Genomic DNA, 23,840 nt, shown 5'->3' with positions numbered 1-23,840 from the left:
TAGGGGAGGGGAGGTTGTTGGCAGACAGTTTGCTCCTCTGGAAGCAAAGTCAGTGTGGAGCTGACTCCCTGGATGCCAGCCCACCCTGCAGTCATAATGCGCTGCGGGTGGGTTAAATAGGCAGCCAGTGGGGCTGAGGAAGTCCTGCCATCGGGAGCTCCAGCAGTCCCAGTAGCACCAAGAGCGCATTAGTGGGTGCTGCTGGAACTGCCAGCAGTCCCAAGAAGAAGGCCCATGGATCTCGGAGCAAGCTAAGTCCAGGCTATTGGGCAGGAAGGATTTGGGCAGTTTAGGGGTGGGGGTGGGGGAGGGTGTGTTGGTGGGTTTTACAGAGCAGGCGGCTGGGAAGAAAAGGGGGATATTATCTTAGAGGGGTTGCCCATGCCACCCTGATACACAAAGGGCACCCCCGAAGATAGAATCCACCCCCACCTTCATTCCTGCCCTTTTAAAAAGTTTTTTTTTAAAATGACCTGCCCACTCCCAACCGACTGCCCAGGCCAACCGTATTATGGCATCAGCAGCTTATTATCGAGGTCAATTCACTTGTTACAAGCTCAATTGTCCCTTGATTATTCATTCAAATATGGGGCGGAATTTTCTGCCTGTCGGGCCCGACCCAATCTCCGGCGGGCGGGGAGCTGATCCCCGCCGGAGAAGCGGGCCCCACCGCCATTTTACGTGGGCAGGCAAATTAAGTCCGCCGGGAAGCGCTATGCACTTCCTGTGCAGGTTGGGTGGGATTCCCCAAAAGCGAGAGTGTGCTCTTTCACGCATGCGCATGAAAGAGCGCACATCTCCCTGAGGCTAAGTGCTGCCTCAGGGAGATCACTGAAAGGTTTTCAAACTTTAAAATTAGAAAAAAAAAATCCTTAACATGGTTCCCTCGTGACAATGTCACATGAGATGGGACATGTTCATAAATTACACTAAAACTTTATTAAACTTTTTAAATCCTTACATGAAACCTCATCCCGTCGGTGGATGAGGTTTCATATTTTTTCTATTGCCCCCCGGGGTTCCTGGCCTGCCCACCAACCTTAAGGTCGAATGGGCAGGTCCTTTAATTGTTTCAATTGGCCATTGACAGGTCGGCGGGCGCACAGCTGATTTTGCTGTGCCCCCGCCTTCCTGAAAATTTAAATGGGGCCCCCTGCTCGCCAACGGCAAAATTCAGCCCATGGTGGGTGGGCTGCTGATTTCCTCATCCGCCAACTCTCCTGCATTATGGGTTGAGCTCAGGGTGGGTGGGAAGGTGGTGGGTTTGGCACCCATCCTTTTTTACCTTCCCCTCCCCCAAGTCGAAACATGTCCAGCGGGGGCAGGTGAAATCCAGCCCATAAATTCAGAAAACATTATAACATTAAGTATTTAAATAACTAAGGAATGAAAATTTCTCATTTTATATCAATTGATAAAAAAAAGTGTCACTCTAACATCCCTTTGTATTACTGTGGACAGTTTGGTAGATTTTTTTTAACGGTTCAGTGCTGATGAAATCATTAGAAGTGTTAGTTCAGAAAGGCTACGGGGCAAAGGGGCTGAATTATCACATACACTTCATGTTGATACAGTGTTAGGGTAATGGTTGTACAAGCTAGAAATTACAATTGGTAGTATTAGAGAATGCTTGAAAGCTTTGTATATCATTCCTTTCTCCCCTAATTTAATGAAGGTGATAATCAATTTATTTCAAATAGGCCCATTTGTGCTAATCTTAATTCAGATACTCAGTCTCAATAATTTAATACTCTTGATGATGCCATTAGCATTCACACCACAAACAAGCATTCTCAAAAACTAGTTGGAATTGACTGAATAAAACAAAGGACTAAAATTTGTGCTGTGTAACAACAGCATTTGAATGCTTAACATGTTCAAAGAAGGCAAATGAATTGCACACAAATACATCAAGGCCTGGAGTTTTCCCGTGTCAGGTGGGCTCGGCGGGAGCGGGTGGGGGCATTCACAGAGCCGACCGCCGCCCGCGATCGGCTCCGCGCCGCCATTTTACACAGGCGGGCCAATTAAGACCCACCCAGCGTAATACGCGAGCAGTAGCACTCAGTGCTACCTGTGCAGGTGGGGGGCAGGAGAGAGAGTCGGGTCCAGCAAATCTCCCTGAGGCACAAAGCTGCCTCAGGGAGATTGAAGCAGTTTGTAAAAACATTTTTACAGGCATTAAAAATTTTTACGAGACATGTTCCCTCCGGTGATTATGTCACATAAGATGGGACATGCTTTTATTTTTCATATAAAATTTTTATTTCCATAGTAAAAGCTTTAGGAAACCTCATCGCGCTCGTGGATCAGGTTTCCTAAAAAAACGTGAAGGCCGCTTGGCCTTTTCGCCTGCCCGCCAACCTTAAGGTTGGACGGGCAGCATAAACAATGACATTAATTAATTTGTTAATGGTCTTAATAAGCCTATCAGTTATTGTGGGCACGCAGCTGACTCCAGTGCGTGTCCGCCAAACGAAACATCATGAGACAGCGCGATGATATCGGGACGCACACCCAACATCATTGCATGTCATTTTACGCGCCGGCATGTCGGGCCCGACCCCGCATGCCGACTGAAGTATCCAGACCCAAGTATATGAATGTCACTGCTACCCCCTGTCATACAATAAATCCCACTGCCCTAAAACTCTAACATTCCCGACGTTCGTTATCTCCCCAGTTCCCGATGCATCAAAATCAAAATCCTTACCTTCATCTATATATCGATCCATGGTTTTGCCTCATTCTACCTTTGTAATCCCCTCCAGCCCTACACATATGCACACATCGTCCAATATGCTGACTCTAACTTCCTGAGTAACTGTCCCATCACCTCTTCATGCAGTCACAAAGGCTCCAGCAATCTAGACCCTGTAATTGCCCCATATTTCACCTGCTTGAAAAGCATCTTTAAAGCCAAGATCTAATCCTGCATTTGGTCAACTCCCATAATAATTCTTCCATCAACTGCTTAGTGTCCAGTTTTGTGAAGCGCTTTAGGTTGTTTTAGTATGTTTAAGGTAATATAAAATATAAAATATGTAAAGTCGTATCATACAATGTAATTCCTTTCAACTATTAAGCCTCAATTTTAACTTGGGCTGGGGCAAGGACGCAGGTAATCAAGCGGTCGGGTCCCAAGGTAGGTCGCAAATCATCTTGACCTTGACAAGTGATACATCCTTTCCTCTACAGCAGGCAAATCACTGTGGCCTTGGCAGTGTGAAACCCAGATGTTAACTCCCAAATCTGCAAGCCCCTATTCATCACCAATGCAAAACCGGTAGGGAGTAGCAGCTGGCCAGTGGGTTGGAAATCAATGTGGCGGAAGGCCTGGTCTTGCTGGTCTCAAAGGCCAAGGCTCCTCTCTCCACCAGAATTGACATGGTGGTAAAACCACAACTGCTTCCCCGCTTAGGCCCACAGTTAAAATAGCAGTTGGGCCTCGATCTTCAAATTTAGAAAAAGACCCCATTGAATCCTGGTGGGTGTCCTTCCCACCTACTTGAAAAAGCAGGTTAAAGAGAGAATAGAGCGGAGTATCAGCAGTAAATTCACCAGTTCATTTTAACTGGCCACCTGCCAAGTTTCTACTGGACAGACAGGGTAAAAACCAACCCTTTGATTTCTAAAAGGGTTACCCAAGGGTGAGACTCTCTGATATGTGTTATTTTTATACTTCTATTTACTCTAGTAAAATAAAAAAATTGATGGATCTGAGTTCAACCTTCAGTGATGGTGGAAAATGGCTGTTACGCACCCCAGCCAATATAATTTTCCATTGAAGTCAATGGGAAGGAAAATTGACCCAGGTGTATAACAGGTGGTCAACCCACTACTGGATATGGCAATAGGGACTGGAAAGTGGAATTAAGGTAGAAGACCAGCCATGATTTTATCGAATAGCAGAGCAGACTTGATGGTCCATAAGGTTTCTATTTCTTATGTTTCATATGTTCTTATACTGCCCATTTACTGCTACCAGGGAAAGTTATAATCAGCCCTGGTCTGGTCATTCTTAGATGAGTTTGAATGGTTGCACTGTACATTTATCTCTCAGTAATATTAAGAAGGACATGTTCCACCCCTCAACAACAGGACATTGTACACCAGTTACTTGTTTGCTCATCCACAATTCTTCAGGGGGGTCATACCTCGGCCCTGTCATGGTGGTGACAGGGCTGTAAAATGCAGCGAGCCATTCTAAACTCTATTGACTTCGGCAGGAACGTAAAATCCGGCTGCCGTAAAATCCCGCCTCCGGATTTTACCAGGAGGGCTTGAAATAGTTCCTCAGATAATGAAGCAATCCAAGTCCATATGCAGCAATACCTCAACAGCATTCAGGCTTGGGCTGATAAGTGGCAAGTAACATTTGTGTCATAGGCCATGACCATCTTCAACAAGAGGGAGTCTAATCAGCCCCCCTTGATATTCAATGGCATTATCATTGTTGCTTCCCCTGACATCAACATCTTGCAACTCAGCATTGACCAGAAACTAAACTGGACCGATCATAAATAATGTACCTGCAAGAACAAGTCAAATACTGAAAATTTTGCAGCAAGTTACTCATCTCCTGATTCTCCTAAACCTGTCCATCATCTACAAAGCACAAGTCAGGAATGTGATGGAATACTTTCCATTTGTCTGGTTAAGTGCAGCTCCAACAATACTCAAGGAGCTTGACACTATCCAGGACAAAGCAGCCTGCTAGATGGGCATGCCATCCACATTTACTCCCTCCTCCACCGGTGCACAGTGGCAGCAGTGTGTAAGATCTACAAGATGCTCTGCAGCAACTTGCCAATGTTCCTTTGACAGCATCTTCCAAACCCGTGACCAAGACCAACTAGGGGAACGAAGGCAGCAGGCACATTGGAACAACACCACTTGCAAATTTTCCTTCAAGTCACATGCCATCTCGATTTAAAAATATATTACTGTTCCTTCAGCGTCACTGGGTCAGAATCCCAGGGAACACCCTACTTAACAGCACTGTAGGCGTACCTAGACCACATGGACTGTAGTGGTTCAAAAGGTGACTCAACACCACATTCTCAAGAGCAATTAGGGATGCCCTTGCGATGTGCCCACATCCTGTTAAGGTTTGCATCAAAAAGGTATTAAAGTGAAAATAGGTACAGAAGTACACCCAGTGTATGGGTTTCCCTCATCATCAGTTCATTATTAAGCATAAACAAAATAGCTATATATAAACTAAATAACAACAGTGCCTTCACACTCAAAAGTACTTCATTGGCTGTGATGTCCTTTGGGACCTCTAGAGGTTGTGAAAGGTGCTATATGAATGCAAGTTTATTTCTTTGTTTCTTTAAATTGGTTTTCCTGTATTGTGAAATAAGAGAATTGTGAAAGCATCACTCTGTCAATTACAGGAATCATTTATAAGACGTGCACTGGTGTTTATTCAGTGCTGTATTTAATTTAAATGCACCCATTGTTCTGTTTAATTAGAATAAAGCTACAGCCTGCATTTAAACAATACACTGCTGAGAGAAAGGAATCATTATTGGTCTGTTCTCAGTGGAGAGTCACAACAGAAAACACAGTAAGCTGCTTATTCATAACCCACATGATTTCAGTCCAGAACAATCAAGATCTTATTCCAAAAGCATCATAATCCTAATAACATTTAGTCTTTTAAAACAGATCATAATTTATAAAAAGATTAGTAAATGTATAATACAGGTACAACTTGTACTGGAAAGTACTTATCAAGGCAATTCTTCAGGGTATATTTACATCCAGCAGATAGTGACATAGGGCAGAATTTAATGATGAGTTTGGTGGTGGAGGGCATTTAATCAGGCAGAGGATGCTCGTAGGGACCCTGCCACCTCCCCATCTCTACCCCGATTAAGTTGGTGGCGGGAAGGCCTGTGGACAGCCTTTCTGCACCGCCATTAAATGAGGCCCTTGGGTGGGCAATTAACACCCGCCTAAGGACCTCATCCCACTGCCGGTAGTATTCACCCAGAGTCAGTCCAGGAACACACCCGAAAAGGGGCTGCTTACAGGCTTTCAGGGCCTGATCAGGCCTTCCAGGGCCTTGTCATCAGGAAGGGGTGCCGCTGAGAGCTACCTTCCCGCCCTTGCTGTCACCCCTCTCCCCGTGATCCCCCTCCTGCCATTACTCATCTATGGCCTGGGCCCATGACGATCCTGGGCCTCTGGTGGGTGTAGGACCTGCAGCAGCGGCCACCTCCCTGGTGCAGCTGCCAAGAAATCAACAGCTGGCAGTTTCTTATTGGCTGGCAGTTCTCGGCAGACAGGAATTACACTCCCAGGGTCCTTAATCCCTGGAAAGGCTCACCATTGCCCAGTTAAGTGCCTGATTGGCACCTAATTCGGTGGGCCTTCCCAAAAAGAGGTGACACGGGGCTCTCACCGACTCTCCAGCCAGTGGGGAAGACCCCCATCACCTCTAATAAATACTGCCCATATTTCTTGAAGATTTGTATCTTTATGTCATCAACAGTCATATAATTGATTTGTTAATGAGATTTAACTTTGCCTATATGATGTGCTAGGTTTTTGACAGCAATGTATGATGTGCCACATCACAATATCCTACCGTACACACTGCTATGCTTTTTTCATTTTCATCAGCGAGCTTCACAGTCACTTGAGTGTGACTCATTAACAACTGAACGTTGGAGATAAATCAACTTTCAAATTATATCGAAGAATTCCTTTTGGTCATGGGTGCAACCATGGTGTGTGCCACCAACACCCCCCCCTCCCCCCCCCACCCCCCACCCCCCACCCAAATTAATTTGGCATGGTTAATGTTTTCTTTCTCTTCACACTCTAAATCCCAGATATTCCCCTGATTATTTACATGTGCTTGCACGTCTGTCAATGTCAGACTATATATGTCCCCAGACAGCAATCAAACATTTATTCACTGTAACTGGTTCCAAATGTGTAACTGGTCAGTGAGGGCTTTCTTTTATTGGGAAACAGGATATTGTCTATTTAATTCTCTGCCATTAATAGCCTGATAATGATTTGTAGCAACAAATGGTTTTGCAACATACAATGGCCACTTTTAGCTGCCACCCAGGCCTCTCCAGCTAGAAATCACGCAGTAATGGATTTAAAATCATAATAGAGAGCCTGCTGCTTTGCTTTCCACACACCAACATATGCCATTTTAACAGCCTTCTGAGCGGTGTTCAGGAGACTGGTAGGAGTGGAGGGTAGGTAGAACAAGAGTGTTTATCCAGGATCCCACAAGACATCTGACAACCCCACCACCCTCTCACTACGATCACCACCATCACCACCTTTATACACATCTATATACCTTTCTCCTGTTGCAACTGTCTGGAGCCAGTGGACTACATGCCCTGAACAAGTGCATGTTTATTCATGAGGCCCAGCCCTTAAGATAAACCAAGGCACTTGCCTATGGCACTGGAAAGCTGGCCTGCCAGCTCCACTAAAGCCAGCCCGATAGTTAAAATCCAACCTGCAGTTTCTGATCATGCGATTTTATTAGTAGGTCATTAGTTGAGAGGGGAAATTATATGCTTCATGAAAAGGGGAATTTTAAACCCAAAGCAAATAAATGGACAACAAATTAGCCAGCATGCTGATAATGAACCAATGAATTCAACAGTAATCTGGTTGATTTTTGTTCAGTTATTCTTCCCCTTTCTTTCGTCGCAGACTCCCAACATTATTCATCATGTTGCTGTTGATGAGAGCAGACTGCCATATTGAAGAACACTGAAAATGAACTTTTCAGCAAATATTATGAAGTTCATAAGTCCTAGAAAAATGGATAGCACCATGTTCATTTTTGGGGATTGTTATTCGGTTTTACACTAGATTTATTTTTGGAGGGGTGGTTCAACATCTCAGGCCACTCCTTCAGATGAGCCTTTACTCCCTATGTTTCAAAGAATGACCTTGCTTCCCCAGATATCCAAGTAAATTAGTAGCACATCCATGGATCAAGTGGAGATCTCTCAACGTTATTCCTGCTTATTGGTTTCGTCACATGTCCTCATGTGATACCAGGGTGAGGGACTTCAGTTATGTTGAAATACTAAGGTGTTTGGATTTTCTCTACAGAGAGGGAAGGTTAAGGGAAATTTAATAGAGGTGTTCAAAATGATGAGGCATTTTAATAAAGTAAATAAAGAGAAACTGTTTCCACTAGTGGGTAAGCCAATAACCAGAGGGCACAGATTTAAGATAATGGCATAAAAAACAATTGTGGGGAGGGGCGGGTGGGGTGGGGTTGGGGTTGGTGATGAAGAGATTGTTTTAGTTGCACAACAAGCTGTTATGATCTGGCATGTACTGCCTGCAAGGGTGGTTCCTTCATAGGAAATTGGATATATATTTAAAAAGGGAAAAACAGCAGGACTATGAGGAAAGAGTAGGGTAGATGACTAACTGGATAGGTCTTTCAACAAATTGGCCCATAATAGACTGAATGGCCTCCTTCTGTGCTGTCAGATGCTATGATTCTCTGTGATCTTCTCTCTCTTCAGAACATGGTAGAACAACACTTTACTCACCTCTAATTTAAGCTGCTACCAAACAAGTTCATTAAACAGTAAGGGAATAGCTGAGCAGGAGCAATCTCAACTTAGTTAAGTTTAAGCTTTACTGTAAAATCTATCTCCTCAAGTAAGTAGAAACAACACAATCACAATAGCTGTGCTCGACTTTATGGCCTGAATTTTATGCATGTCGTGCACGGGCAATTGGCTGTAGTTATCCACTCACACCTGTAATTGCAATCCAGGCGTGATTTCATGCTGGTTGGCCAACTAAGGACTGGCCAGCATGAAATGCGCCCGAACATTGGCTCAGCGCTGTCAGTGGGGGCAGGTGCTGGATCCAATGGCGACCCAGAGGAGGCATTTAAAAGAGGACAGGCAGCTCCCTGAAAGCTGCCAGGAGTTGGGGAGGACCCTCAGCGAGCTGTCCATGAGAGAGTGCAAGATCATATGTCTGGCAGGAGTGATGGTCTCAGCACCCGCTGGACACACCAGGCGGGAGGGCAATGCCAGTGGGCACTCTGCTCCCCCATCCCCACCCCTGTTCTCTGACGAGTGCCTGCACTGGAGGCAGTGAGTGCCCGGCGTGATATACCCATGCTGCGGGATGGCAAGAGGAGGCGACCCCACCAGACGAAGAAGGCCTGGATGGAGGTGGCTGCCCAGGTGAGCAGGCACAATGTTGTGTGCTGCACATGGATCCAATGCCGGAAATGGTTCATTGATCTTCTGCGCTCTGCAAGGGTAGCACCAATTTGGCGTGGAACTGTGTATAGATGTCTTGGAGGGTGACTGTTCTTTGTGGTGCTCAAGAATGTGAGATGCAGAGTGCCAAATGCCACATATCCCTGTGTGCCAAGGTTGGGAGATGTGCCCGCTTGCCTTGTGTGAGGTGTGCTAATCTGATGGGCACCTCAAACTGCGTCTCCTTGGGGAGGGGGAATGGCGAGGCTGGGGTGGTGCGGCAGGTAGAGAGCGCACTAATGAATGTACTTTTTCCCACGCAGGAGAAGAGAAGCCATAATACGCTGGTGCGCACATGAACAGGTGGTGTGGTTCCCAACATCCTGATACTTTCCAAATTCCAAATGGACGCCCTGGACACAGAATGCGAGTGTGGAGCAAGGTCACAGGTCGCGGAGAGGCAGGGGTCTCAGATGAAGGGAAGAGTCCAGTGGTGAGAGACTGGGGAAGTGTGTAAGAGCTGTGGGTCGTGGCATCTCCAATCAGAATCTCTAATCAACAGTCCCCATTGCTCGTCCAATCACAGTGCCTCAGTGAGGCATTTGTCTATTCTGACAAGCAGCCGTAGTTCATGCACAGTCACTTTGTTACAATGTAGTCACCTGGTATATTCTGTTCCTCCCTCAGACGTGCCATCCTCACAATGCCCGATAGACCCTGAGGACCTTGCCTTGACACCTGAGAAGCCACAGACAGATGCACCTGTGTCACATCATCTCTCCGAACCAAGTACCAGCGCAGATTCAAGCACATCGGTGGGCAATAGCACGTCGGATCGGTTGGTAATGCACAGTGGTGAGGGCACATCACACTCGCTTGAGGAGCTGATGGAGACAGAGAGTGCCCTAGGAGCCAGCAGTTGGAGGTCACTGCCAGTGTGAGAGATGGAAGAGGCACCTAGTCACACTGCTAGGAGCCTGTCCATCAGTGGTGAGCGGGGAGGTTCAAACCAACCTCACGCTGGCAGACGAGCTGCATATCACATCTGTAGGCTCCTCTCAGGGCACTCCGGATGAAGGCAGCAGCTTCTCTGCAACTCTGCCAGTGCCCATGGCATCTGATGAGGCCGCAACGACTGAGGAGTGCCCAGCCATGGCGCTGGACGCTCCGTCCCAGGCGGTGCCTGCACCGGCTCCACCAGCCAGAGGATATCTGCCAAGGTCACCAAGGCTGACAGAACAGCACAGTCAGCAGGATGCCTTTAATGCCACTGCCAGTGAGGGGTTTGGGGGGTCACCAAGGCACAGAACCCACAAGCAGATGTTTATGGCACTATAAACACAAGAGGGGTTGTCACAGGTGGTATTACTTCAGCTGAAATGTGTTCTATGTTCAAATTGTGTAAACATGACCACCATTTAAAGATGTTATTCTGTTTCATGGTCTGAATGTGCTTTATGTTTCTCATAGGTGTTGGCCATGGGAGTGGCTTGTGACCGATGGGACGGGCTGCAAACTTTATTCCAGAGGTAGGTAGTTTCTTTTATTCACTCACGGAATGTGGGTGTCGCTGGCTAGGCCAGCATTTATTTCTCATCTCTAATTGTCCTTAAGAAGGTGGTGGATGAGCTGCCTTATTGAACCACTGCAGTTCATGTGGTGTAGGTACACCCACAGTGCTGTTAGGGAAGGAGTTCCAGGATTTTGACCCAGCTACAGTGAAGGAACGATGATATATTTCCAAGCCAGAATGGTGAGTGGCTTGGAGGGGAATTCCAAGTGGTGGTGTTCCCATGTGTCTGCTGCTCTTGTCCTTCTAGATGATAGTGGTCATGGGTTTGGAAGGTGCTGTCTAAGGAGGCTTGGTGAGTCCCTGCAGCGCTTATTGTCGACTGTAGCTTAATGTTGTGTTGTTTCTGCTGCCACTGTGCATCGGTGGTGGAGGAACTGAATGCTTGTGGATGGGGTAACTATCACACAGGCTGCTTTGTCCTGGATGGTGTCAAGCTTCTTAAGTGTTGTTGGAGCTGCACTCATCCAGGCAAGTGGAGAGTATTCCATCACACTCCTGACTTGTGCCTTGTAGATGGTGGACAGGCTTTGGCAATCAGGAGGTGAGTTACTCACCGCAGGATTCCTAGCCTCTGACCTGCTCTTGTAGCCACAGTATTTATATGGCTAGTCCAGTTCAGTTTCTGGTCAATGGTAACTCCCAGGATGTTGATAGTGGGGTATTCAACGATGGTAATGCCATTGAATGTCAAGGGGCAATGGTTAAATTCTCTCTTGTTGGTGATATTCATTGCCTGGCACTTGTGTGGCACAAATGTTACTTGCCACCGATTAAGGACCAAAAAGGGGATTTACACATGGAGGCCGGGGGCATGGCCGAGGTGTTAAATGAATACTTTTCATCTGTCTTTACCAAGGAAGCAGATGCTACCGAACATGGTGACAGAGGAGGAAACTCTGAGACTAGAAGGGTTCAAAATTGATAAGGAGGAAGTGTTGGATAAACTGTCGGTTCTTAAAGTTGACAAGGCACCAGTACCAGGTGAGATGCATCCAAGGACATTGAAGGAAGTGAGTGCAAATTGCAGGGGCACTGGCCATCATCTTTCAGTCTTACCTCGACTCAGGGGACATGCCAGAGGACTGGAGAATTTCAAACATTACAATCTTGTTCAAAAAAGGTTGTAAGGATAAGCCCAGCAATTGTAAGCCCATCAGTTTAACTTCAGTGGTGGGGAAGTTTCTAGAAACAATTATTTGGGATAGAGTTAATAGTCACATGGAAAAAAATGGGTTGATTAGGAAGAGCCAGTATGGATTTCTTAAGGGAAAATTGTGTTTAACTAACTTGCTGGAGTTTTCTGAAGCGGTAACAGAGGGGGTTGATGAGGGTAATGCTGTTGATGTGGTATACATGGACTTTGAAAAGGCATCCGATACAGTGCCACACAACAGACTCGTGAAAAGAGTTACTGCTCATGGAATAAAAGGGACAGTAACAATGTGGATACAAAATTGGCTCAGTAATAGGAAAGAGCGAGTACTGGTTAATGGATATTTTTTGGGCTGGAGGAAGGTTTGTAATGGAATTCCACAGGAGTTGGTATTGGGACTCTTGCTTTTTCTTATAAATATTAATGATCTAGATCTTGGTGTGCAGCGGAAAATTACAAAATTTGTGAATGATACAAAGCTTGGAAGCTTTGTAAATGGTGAAGAGGACAGTGTAGAACTTCAAAAGGACATAGACAAGTTGGTGGAGTGGGCAGATAGGTGGCAGATGAAGTTCAATGTGGAGAAGAGTGGCATGATTCACTTTGGTAGGAAGAACATGGAGAGACAATAAAAAAATAAGGGGTACAACTCTAAACGGTATTCAGGAACGGGCAGACCTGGCTGTTCATGTGCACAAGTCATTAAAGGGAGCAGGTGGAGAGAGCAGTTAAAAAGCATACAGTATCCTAATCTTTATTAATAGGGGCATAGACTACAAGAGCAAGGAGTTTATGCTGAACTTGTATAGGACACTAGTTAGACCTCAGCTGGAGTATTGTGTACAGTTCTGGGCTCCACACTTTAGGGAGGATGTGATGCATTGGAGAGAGTGCGGAAGAGATTTACAAAAATGGTTCCAGGCAGTTACAAAGATAGGTTGGAGAAGTTGGGACTGTTCTCCTTGGAGAGGAGGAGGCTAAGAGGTGATTTGATAGAGGTATTCAAAATCATTAAGGGGCTGGATAGAGTAGATAGGGAGAAACTGTTCCTGCTTGTAAAAGGATTGAGAATGAGAGGGCACAGATTTAAAGTGATTTGCAAAAGAAGCAAATGCGATGTGAAAAAAAGCTGTGGTTCGAGTCTGGAATGCACTGCCTGGAAGTGTGGTGGAGGCAGGTTCAATTGAGGCATTCAAGAGGGCATTAGATAATTATTTAAATAGAAACAATGTGCAGGGGTACAGAGAAAGGCAGGAGAATGACGCTGGGTCATAATACTCATTTGGAGAGATGCAGACACGATGTGTTGAATGGCGTCCTTCTGCAACATAACAGTTCTGTGATTCTGAGTGCAATCTATGGCACACTGGATGTGGGGGAAGCCAACAATTGCAGAGAAGCCTCTGGCTCACTCAGCCTGGCTGGCTTCGTCAGTCCGGAAATGAATGAAGTTCATCATCTGTCTGAACAGAGCGCAGTGACCAGCTTCATACAGCTGTGGGCAGCAGATTGGGAAACACCGCATAGATCCCCCACTGACCCTTGGAAGGAACCAGAGACGGAAAAGTTCAGGTCACTGTCACCTTAAGAGCCACTGGCATCGGGTGGCCACTGGCACAGTTTGTGGTGATCTCTGGGCCAATCATGTGGCAAATGGAGGTCACAGTCTCCCCAGAGAGGCGGAGCCTCTTTCAGCACTGGACCTCCGACATGTCCGGGTACCTGGAACGCTGCCTGTAGACTCTTGCTGCAGGATAACGGTGTTGACTGCAGACCCTTCTGCCTTTCACTTCCTGCCGGCCCTGAACCCCATTGGCTGCCCCTCTCTTTCCACTGTTTGGGATGCTGCCTGCGGACGCCAGCCTTCCTGTCTCTTCTGGCCCTCTCCTCCTCACAGGATAGTGCCCTGAGGGGGGCATTCAGCAGAAAGCCTTTGAGAAAGCTTGTAAAGCCAAAGAGTCCTCCAGAAAACACCGAAAATGCAAATAGCTGTCAGAAAAGCACCTACAACCAGCTCATACCTAAACTCCTACCATGGCTCTGGTCAACTTTTATCCGACCCTGGATTGAGTTTCAATTAAAAATGGGATAGCCACCAGGCCGTGTGGCCCGTGCGTCAACCGCAAAATCGCACGGGCCACATAAAATTTCAATCAATTGCCTTTTTAATGGGCTTAATTGCCCATTTAATTGTTGGCGAGCACGCTTTCAATTCCCACGCACACCCACCTACCATAAAATGGCGCGATGGTGCGATGACGTTGGGACGCACGCCTGGCATTTTCTTGCGGCATTTCACATGAGGTCGGGTTGGCACACACCTGGTCCTGCCACTTAAAATTCTGGCCCACGTTTACATAATAGTATTTTCTTTTTCTCACATCTGTAGAAACTATCTGTCCCATCAGTTGCCAATGAGGCTAAGAAATACCTTCCACTAAATGGTCAGGATCAAATTTAAATAACTGTGTTAAATTCAGGAAAAAGGCCAATAAAACGCATATTTAAACAATTCCCAAAAGATGGCTGTATTTGAATTGAATGGATTGACCCCACTTAATTGGAAACAACATTTCTGAGAGAAAATGATTGTAATCTGTAACATTATGAAAAATGAGGACATTTTTCTGTGAATGAACTGAGTTTTTAATTTTGTATGTACCATGCTAACATTAAAGAAACAAATAATATGCTGGATATTGAACAATAACACTTCATTTTGCCATAAGAATTTCGAACACATTAAATATTCAATGCTTTGAAGATTTGCATTCTAGTTTTTATTTCAATGTAGTTGACAAAGCCCTATGCAGAGTGGAAGTTTTACATAGAGGAAGTGCTGAAATGCCACATATTACAGATCATAGTAAAATCATGCATTTAACAATGTGAACAACTAAATACTAATAATTACTTGGTAGTACAGAGCTTGAGTATTTCCGAAAAAATAGATGCAGTCAAAGCTTTGACAGCATGTCTCTTTTTCCAGTAATGACTAAATATTTATTTATTGACGATAAGTAATTATTTATACCACATACTTGAAGACTAAAACGATTCCCATTTCAAAGCTGTATATAGCATTTATTCAACATGCATGAATGGTGTGCAGAATACATTCATAAATTACTGAATACACCTCATGTGTAAATGCTATTATTAAAGTATTTATTCTCCAGATGTCTGATATTTAGAGATCTGATGGTTGAGCAGATTTTGCTTCCATTCATTTCCCAAGCATCTAATATATTTGAAATTGTCAATGGCAAAAGCGAGTTGTTGAATAAAGGTATTTTTTAAAATCTATGTTGGTTTAGTCTGCAAGTTGCCGTAATTCAACAAAAATGCTTCTTATTGCTCAAATAGGAATCAAAATAATTTCCACTTTTTGAAACTAGTGATAGCATCGAGCACTTCCAGGTCAAGTACTGTACAGCACCAGGTGTAAACCTCCCTCCAGACAGTGCAAATAAAATCCTCACAGTGTATTAGCGTGACATTTCCATTTTCTACAATAACCATCTTGATGACCTCTCTAAGTGAGATTGCAAATTCAGTGCAGAGTTATGAGTAAATGTTTACATAAATTTTTATATTTAATACACAAAACAAAGTGACTCTAATTCAGTCTCTTATGACATTCTCTGATAACTTGCGTAACTGTAACCCTCTTGTACCAGCGTTCCACACTGAACAGCATCAGTTGGAAAAAAGTGCAATGTTCAGCCGCCTTTCTGTTCACGAACTAACTGAAACTGAGTTTATCTGCTTTCGGGTTTTCATTGATTTCTCTCATTACCTCCTCGTGATCAGTTTTATTTTGAGATATTTGAATTTCCATTTAATGGCATTCTCACTTCAAAGCACTGGCTAGTTTTGAAGTTAGGAAATTCGCCTGAATTGTCCAAGTAGCTTATTTGAAATGCGATGGGGGAAGGAACCTTGAATTTGCATGGTGCAGAGACTAGAGTTTGAAATAAACATCAATATACCGCCAAAGCTGAAGAGCCTCTTGGGTGGGTGGGTGGATGGGAGAGGCAAAATGCAAGAATGGGCTTTTCTTGCTTTCCTTGCGACAGAGATTAAAACATCCGTCACAAAACCGAATACGCGTTGTAACTTGGAGTGGATACAAGTTATCTCACGCTGCCCGAAATGATAAATGCAAAATGTTGACACACAAGGAGCCATCGCCATAACCTTTAATGAGGGTTTCGCCTTGGAAGTATCATGTGCAGAACTCTGTCATGTGAATTGGAGGAAATGCACAAATTTGAATTTCCACATCGCAGTCTTTTTTTTAAATAAAAACAAAGTCGGATATCGCCTTGCCAACGGGTTTTCTCGCTGAAAGGGATCCTTGCGTCACCCTTTTTGTTGGAACAAAAGAGACCAACACCAGTAGGAGCTCGGCAGAACCGCCAACACTGAAAGGAAATTCTCCAGGACTAACCCAGGACAGACACAAAACACAAATCACAAATTACTGTAGCATAACAACCCGCTGCTTCAATCATTACACTATATAAACAGGCAGAGAGATAGATCTCAGCATTGCATAGGCTCTCGAAACACAATGCTTCTCACTGATATTCAGACTTTATGCAAGGATGAATGACCCCCTTTGGCTGTTTTCTACCTAGCTTTTTTTGTACGTTCTCGTGAGTTCTATAATGTTGGGAAAAGAAAATTAATGAGGGGCATTGACCCAACAATCGATTGTCTTAAAAGTTCCTGACGTATAATCAGAAAGAATATTAAAACAGTCCGCCGACTGAAAAAAAACCTACTGAAGGAGACTATGTCCCACATTCATAAATATATATTTTAAATGGTTTTACACTCACCAACTGGAGGGTACACAGCAAGATTAGGGTACATCGCCCGGTACAACAACCCATCCTCAGATCATGGGAGGATAGAGGAGTGGGGACCAAATAACGAACAACACCTCTTTTCGCTGATGTACGAAGCAGTCAGCGAGGCTGGTCCAGCACCATAACCAAAATGGGGAGATAAGTACAACGTGAACACCTTTAAGTGCCGGACTGTAAGGTGCTTTCTGCTGTAGGAGGGTGGAGGAGATGGCGATCACAGTGTAGGGAGCGCTTCTAGCTGCCTTGCGGAAAGTTCAGTTCAGTGAATGTGCCGGGCTGACAGGGAGAGAGAGAGAGAGAGAGAGGGAGGGAGGGAGGGTCACTAACGGACGGATGTTGTACACTTAAAGACACCAACCCATTTTGGAAGCGGGAGATCGCCTGCAGTCAGGCATCCCTGTTACTCTCGACAGCGTTTGGGGATTTTTTTTTTTCCAAACCCCGGCACATCTTGATTTCCCACACCCCCACCCCCACCCCAAAACTTTTCCAAACTCACAACCCCCAATTTAAAAGAAAAAAAAAATCTCCCAGGTATTCTCCAACTCCCGTCCTTAGTTACTAACCAGCCTGGTAAGAGGTTAAATTTGATCCACCAAATCTAAATGTCAAGGTAATTGAGAATGGAATTCGGGCATAGCCACTAACAGAGTCTGTATCCGGATAAACTTGCCAAGCTGTTTCAGAAATGATATAATTCCTGATCCAAGGCATTTTGCTGAAAAGGGTTGTTTCGGTCGTGGATTGCAGGGCAGGATTTTGACTAAATGGTATCAGAATTTCATTTGAAGGATGGGGAAATGGTTCAGTTATAGCAAGTGCAGCCTGAAGGAACTGGGCGCTTAAAACTAACATTCACCAGAGTTTCAGTGAACAAACGTGGACGTTGCCTTCCTGCTCCAGATATGAAAGGATTTTCTTTTACATTTCTTTAAACTCTCAATGTATGGAAATGAATGGTTTACAAAGTTCCAGCGTTCTGCATAATTTCGTATTATTCCTGATGACAATAGTTACCACAGCAACCACAGCCGGGGAGGGTAAATGCATTTAAACCAAAAGTTCTTTTACTCAAGAGTACGCCCTGAACATTGACCCATATTTGCTGCACTGCTTCCCCAAATGTGGAGATATTTGAATTAAATTTCATTACGTTTGTGAAATCCTGCTTTAATTACCCTTTCAAAAATGTTTTAATAAGGATAGGGCGTTAGGGTTTTTTAACATACCCACGAGGCCCCCTGGTGGCATTCATTACTCGGTGATGCTAGATACATGTAATATGTAAAAACTCCAACCCCGGAATAACACTTACACTTTAAAAATAAATTATGCCCAATTCTTTGGGTGCCCAAACTTCAATTCTGCCTATGGATGAATCAATCCTAAATGTATAGCCATATGTATGCAGTCAATTTATTCACTAACCCCGAAAAATTCTGCAACTCAATAGAACGTGATAGCATATTCATTTATGTGCCTCTGACTAATGTCAAGCTTGATAAAGTGGGCTTTACTGGCTTGCCTTCTGTTCAGCAGGGTTTTTTTTGCATTTTGTTGGTTGCCAAGCATGTTAATTTGGGAGAATAATTGGAGGGACATTTTCAGGCTTATCTATTTCTTTGCTATATTAAGAAAAACTAAAATGCTGCACAGATATCGTTTTATACCAGCCCTTCAAAATTAATGACTTCCTGTGAGTGTTGCTACAATCTATCTCCTATCTTACTGTAGTATGCAGATGAGCTAATGCATGAATATGTTCAAAGTTTATTCCTCCATAATTTTTTCAAATTAAATTGTCAACTTCACAAAACTATGCGTGGACTCTGTTTTGTACATATTGTTACTGTGTACCAGTCCTATTTTGGAATATTTGTCCTACTTGAAATATAAAATTAATACCTTCCCTAAAAAGAAAGTATGTGACTGTATGGTAAAGGCACTGTATGAATGCAAGTTGTGTTGTTTGTCTGTGTTAACATATGAGTTCACTGTTCGAGATTACCAATGCAATGTTTATATACATAAGTGGTGACGTCACAACTGGTGCAGTGGGTGGAGCCTGAAGGATTATAGAGAAATTTTAGGATAGGCATTTGGTGATTAGTGTTAAGTTAATTTAAACTTCTAGGTTATTTGTTACTGTTGTTTTCTTAGTGTTTAGAATTTTGTGTTTCAATGTTAGCTAAACTGTAAACTAGCCTTAAAGCTAAACAGACAATTGTAACTAACTGCTAGCTAGCATGACGGGACAGCTGGAGCCAATCACATGCACATGGTTTCTGCATCATCCACTATCCCCTGTAAAGCACTCCATGCTCCAACAATTCTCTGCATGAAGAAATTTCTCCCAGCCTCTCTGCTTACTCCCTTAGTGACAATTTAAATTAAACAAGATTGCAATCCTCCAAACAAAATTGGCACTAAATACTCTGGTGCTGAAATTAAACTAGGTCTACTAGCCAATGTGTTCATCTGAAATTCCTATCTCTGCTGATTTATTGGAGGTATTAACCTGTCTAAAATAAATGGTTTAATGCCTCCAATTAGTGAGAAGAGAAATTTCAATCATGTAAATATTCTTACATGAATTTATTGCTCTTTAATTTCAGTACCTGAGTCTTTTAAATAATATTTTGGAATCATTAACATGTTTTCTGTTCTGTACACGCAGTAAAACTTGCATTAATAACTTTGGCATCATCAATCCCTACCACTGCTTACAAAGCACTTTCATTAACATACATGAAATATGTCATTGTAATGTGTGTAAATAAGTTACTGACTAGTAAAACAAATTGTAATCAATGACACGCTAGGAACTTAAGCATTCTGTGATTTAATCACGTAATGGATCAATGATAAACTAGCTTCTTAGACACTTCAATTGAAATGGTAATAATATCTGCAGTCAGTGATGAGAAAAATAATTTTTACTGTCACCAATGGATATCAACAGCCAATGACCCTCAGTGGGTGTCAACAATAGATTGTACATCATGTCATAGTGGGTCATAGGTATATCCTGCAGCAAATTGATGTATCTACTTCCAAAAGTACTTCAGCATAGCAAACCACTTTGTATGATCAAGCACACTTAGCTGTGAAAATCGGAGCTCACTAATTTTAGTTTAAAGAGTTGTGACATGCTTTTTTATTCAGACTGCACTCCCCCCTCCCCTTAGAACCTAAATGCTCACTGTTGTGTTTATTTATAAATAAATTTAAGTCCAAAATAAGGGCAAACCACCATTTTAGCTATAAAATCACCCATTGAGTGCAGCTGATCAGAGTTGAATGGTGTGGATGGATTAATATCCTGCATTGTTGATTATTGTCTTTGGGAATTGAGATCAATTTTAAAAAGCAGTCTTCTTGGAGGTTTTGCCTGCATTTGGTTGCCTTCCTCAAGAAATAAAACAGGATGGATAGCATCCATGATAAAATGAATTGCATGGGAAGTGGGTTTGACGATCTATATGTTTTGTTTTTGCTCCATGCTTCTTTTCTTGAATTATTAAACTTATATTATGAATGTGAGAGTAGAAATGTTAATGCTATTTGCCAAAAATGCGTCCGAATCGGTGCCACCATATTGATAAAGATGGTTTTGCAGGCATCCTGAGCAATCCCAGCAGTCCTCTAAAATAGATCTATGCCTCTGACATATGTCAGAGGTTGCAGAAGTTAGTTTGAATTGAGTGAAGGGCTGAACTTTCCTCCTCTCAATATTGTCCTGCAGCTTAGGCAGTGATTCCACCTACCACATGATCAGTCTCTCCTCATTGCCACTCGAACCCTCACCTTGAGCTTACCTTTGGGCTGCTGCCAGTGAGACAACTGGGCCAATACTGATCTTAATAAAATATTGAACTTAGTGTTGTGGAGGCACAATAAATGCTGGCAGCTCGTGCAAAAAAGTAAAGAGGGGGATCCTAAGGACCAATTTGGAACTAACCCCGGGCCTCCCAGTTGGAATATGAGTTGCTGGTTATGGACCCAAAAAATGGGCCATTACCAATTTCCCTCCTGTATTTTTAGTTCAGAATTTACAACAATTAACTTTATGTAAAGGCTATTACAGCTTTAGTTTTATTACTTAAAGCAATATCCTGTGGCCCAGAGATTGTAGACTGTTCACAGCGCACAATCCATCAAAACTGCTTCGGAGCCTTACATATTTCTTCGGACACCAATTTGCAGAGGTTCATAAGCAATGTCCCGACTCAGGCAGGTGCTTTGCCCAGCTACGAAGCCTTCAGGAGCAACACACAGCAAGCGGGAAGTGAGGAGGAGCAGGGCAATAAATCCACCACTGTAATTTTAACTCTGCTATGGCCCCTTTCTGTCATGCAAAGAAAGTTAATATCATCCCTCATGAGCCTTAACTAGTTTATAAAATAACTATTTAACAGGGACAGCATCATGTCTTCATGCTACAGCTGCTGCTACAAATGCAGCTTAACATTAAGATTAAAAACATAATAAAGGATGCCTTTTGCCTGGGACTCGGACTGGTAAGCATTTCCTTTCCCTCCCACAATAACACCATTGTAAGTATTTATCTTAACAGCTTCCAAAAATAATGATACTTTTATCTGTAATGGCTCTTGGTTACAAAATTACACTAAGCAAAGACTCTGTACCACTTGGTACAAGTCAAAACCCAATCATTGTAATGAGTATGTGGAATTATGGTGGATAGATTTTAAAATGTTTATATGTTAATCAGTATGAGATACAGTGCCAGATTACAAATAACTCATGGTTTTTGTCTTGTTAGATATTAAAATATATTTATGAGCGACATTATTTTTGCAGTTCACTGTTATTGAAAACAACTACCTAAATTTCACCAAGCTGTTTAGGAAAACTGTTGCTTTTTAAGTTGAACAATTGACTTCCCAATGGCTTCCAATCTTATACACATATGTTCAACACATCAGACTTTATTAAAACTATATTTGGTGAAAGATAGAACTAAACATTTAATTGGAAGTTAAGAAATGTATTTGTTAAGATGTATTTCCATAGGAAGGAGCTAAGGGACTGGTAGTTGTTATCAGGTACTTCTATTCATTGTGGCCATGCAGGCTGCAAAATTAAGTGAAGTTGGAATTTGTTTTTTTAACTTTACTCACAAATACAAAGCTTAACAACCTTTAAACTTTTTAATATATTTTTTGTCCTTCCTGTTACCCAGTTAAGCTGCAGAACAGATGGTATGATATCCAGCTGAAGAGTCTCATCCTTGCTTTCTATATGAATGCCAGGTAGATTTTGGTCATGCTGTCAGTGCAGGTGGTGAAGCATATTTTAATTTACAAGTGAAGCAACAGAGCAACAGTTTTCTTGGCTCTTTAAGAATTTTGGCTATTCAACATGACAGCTGTTATTAATTGCACATCCAAAATGTTCAGTGTATATATAAAAAGGAATTCTCCCAACATACAGACCACACTACAAGATATTAATATTTCAGAGTAAACTTGGTTTTATTAATTAGTCCCTAAAATAATCCTGTACCTCGGTTAGCAAGAGCATTAATAAAGTTTTTTGTGGTGCAGGTTGTAAGTATTATACCATTAAATATTAACATCATTGTTGCTACAGTGATCTACCAGCAGATCTCCCATGGTCTATCTTACAAACAGATGGGTTCTGGAGCATAGTTGTAATGGTTAGCTGCTAATCTTGCAAGTTCCTTTATGGCTATTACTCAGGCATTTCCCATTGGGAAGTGTTCTAACTAGATGCATCCTGAGGTTAATTAGTGTGTTGGGTCCCTAGGACATAAAAAGGAATCCACAACTTTATTATTTTGCCATTTTTTAAAAAATGACTTTCGGCTGAACAAAAAAATGGCTGCTACAAGTCAGATGATCACAGGGTTGCCCCTTTGTTCTGGGAACTACCACCAGGAGTTACAAGAACAAAACAATTCTTTTCTCAGCCAATGGAGTCTCAAACTTCAGTTTACAGACCCTTTGTAATCACGAAACCAGGGACTCATGGATCAAAACGCATTACACCTGCAGAGCTGCTAATAGACTCATTTCACACCTGGACTGTCCAAGTCCATTTCAAAAGGGAACCAAAGGGATGTAATTAGCATCTGATAGCTTTCTAAGCACCTTTCTAGCAGAGTCAGAGGGTCTGCACAGACAATGACTTCCTGACACCAGACCCTCAATATAGATGGTAACACTTTCAACAGCTAATGACTGGGACATTTACAGTCCTGAAAGCAAAGCCAGTTCCAGACAGTAAACATCCCTTTTGAAGTCATTGTGGAGAAGGAAGGTCGAGCAACCATTTTGAAATCTCTATGGGCAGAAATTTTCGCTCGGTGGGCGGGCACCCGCCCGACCCACTAAAGCGTGAAATGATGTGTGTTGACGTCGGCCGGGCATGCCAGCATCAACGCGCAGTCGCGCGATAGTTGGGTTGGCGAGCATGCGCTGGAGCCAGCAGCACGCCCACCAACAATTAAAAGGCCTGTTAAGGCCATTAAGTTAGCAATTAACGTAAATTTTTCACTGCCCGTCCAACCTAATGGGTGGCAGGCAGGCAAAAAGGCCAAGCGGCCTTTGCATTTTTTTGGAATGGGCGGGATGAGGTTTCCAAAAGCAAACAAAAATAAAATAAAAACTTTATATTTTCATTAAGAACATCTCCCTGCTCATGCGGCAGAGTCACATGAGGGGTCATGTTTTATTACATTGTTATGTTCTTCATTTTATTTCAATACCTCTTCATCTCCCCGAGGCAGCTCCATGCCTCAGGCAGATTATGCAGCGCTCACTCCCGCACATGTGCAAAGTTCACGGTCAGCCTGCTCACCCTCCTCCCCCACCCCCCCACCGCACAGGCAGCACTCAGCCCTGCCACTCGCGTATCAAGCTGGGCGGGCCTTAATTGACCCACCAGCGTGAAATTGCAGTTCGGTGGCTTCCCGACCGCCCCCACCGATCTCACATTCCATGTGCTAAGTTCTGCCCTAT

General features: G+C 43.4%; 1 protein-coding gene across 3 annotated transcripts in view; it reads right to left on the bottom strand.

Moving 5' to 3' along the window:
• Positions 1 to 17,092, bottom strand: part of LOC144688520 (sodium/potassium-transporting ATPase subunit beta-1-interacting protein 3-like) — a 298,615-nt gene extending 281,523 nt beyond the window's left edge. For all 3 annotated transcript variants that reach the window (XR_013578426.1, XM_078555200.1, XM_078555201.1), the window contains exon 1: positions 16,804 to 17,092. Coding sequence is in view for 2 of the 3 variants with exons in the window: in XM_078555200.1 (XP_078411326.1) it covers positions 16,804 to 16,857 (54 nt within the window). In the remaining variant the exon portion in view is untranslated. The remainder of the gene's footprint in view (positions 1 to 16,803) is intronic.
• Between the last annotated feature and the right edge of the window lie 6,748 nt (positions 17,093 to 23,840).

This window comes from Cetorhinus maximus, chromosome 13 (assembly GCF_964194155.1).
Source record: "Cetorhinus maximus chromosome 13, sCetMax3.hap1.1, whole genome shotgun sequence".
Taxonomy (NCBI): domain Eukaryota; kingdom Metazoa; phylum Chordata; class Chondrichthyes; order Lamniformes; family Cetorhinidae; genus Cetorhinus; species Cetorhinus maximus.
This window is presented reverse-complemented; position numbering and strand designations above follow the sequence as displayed.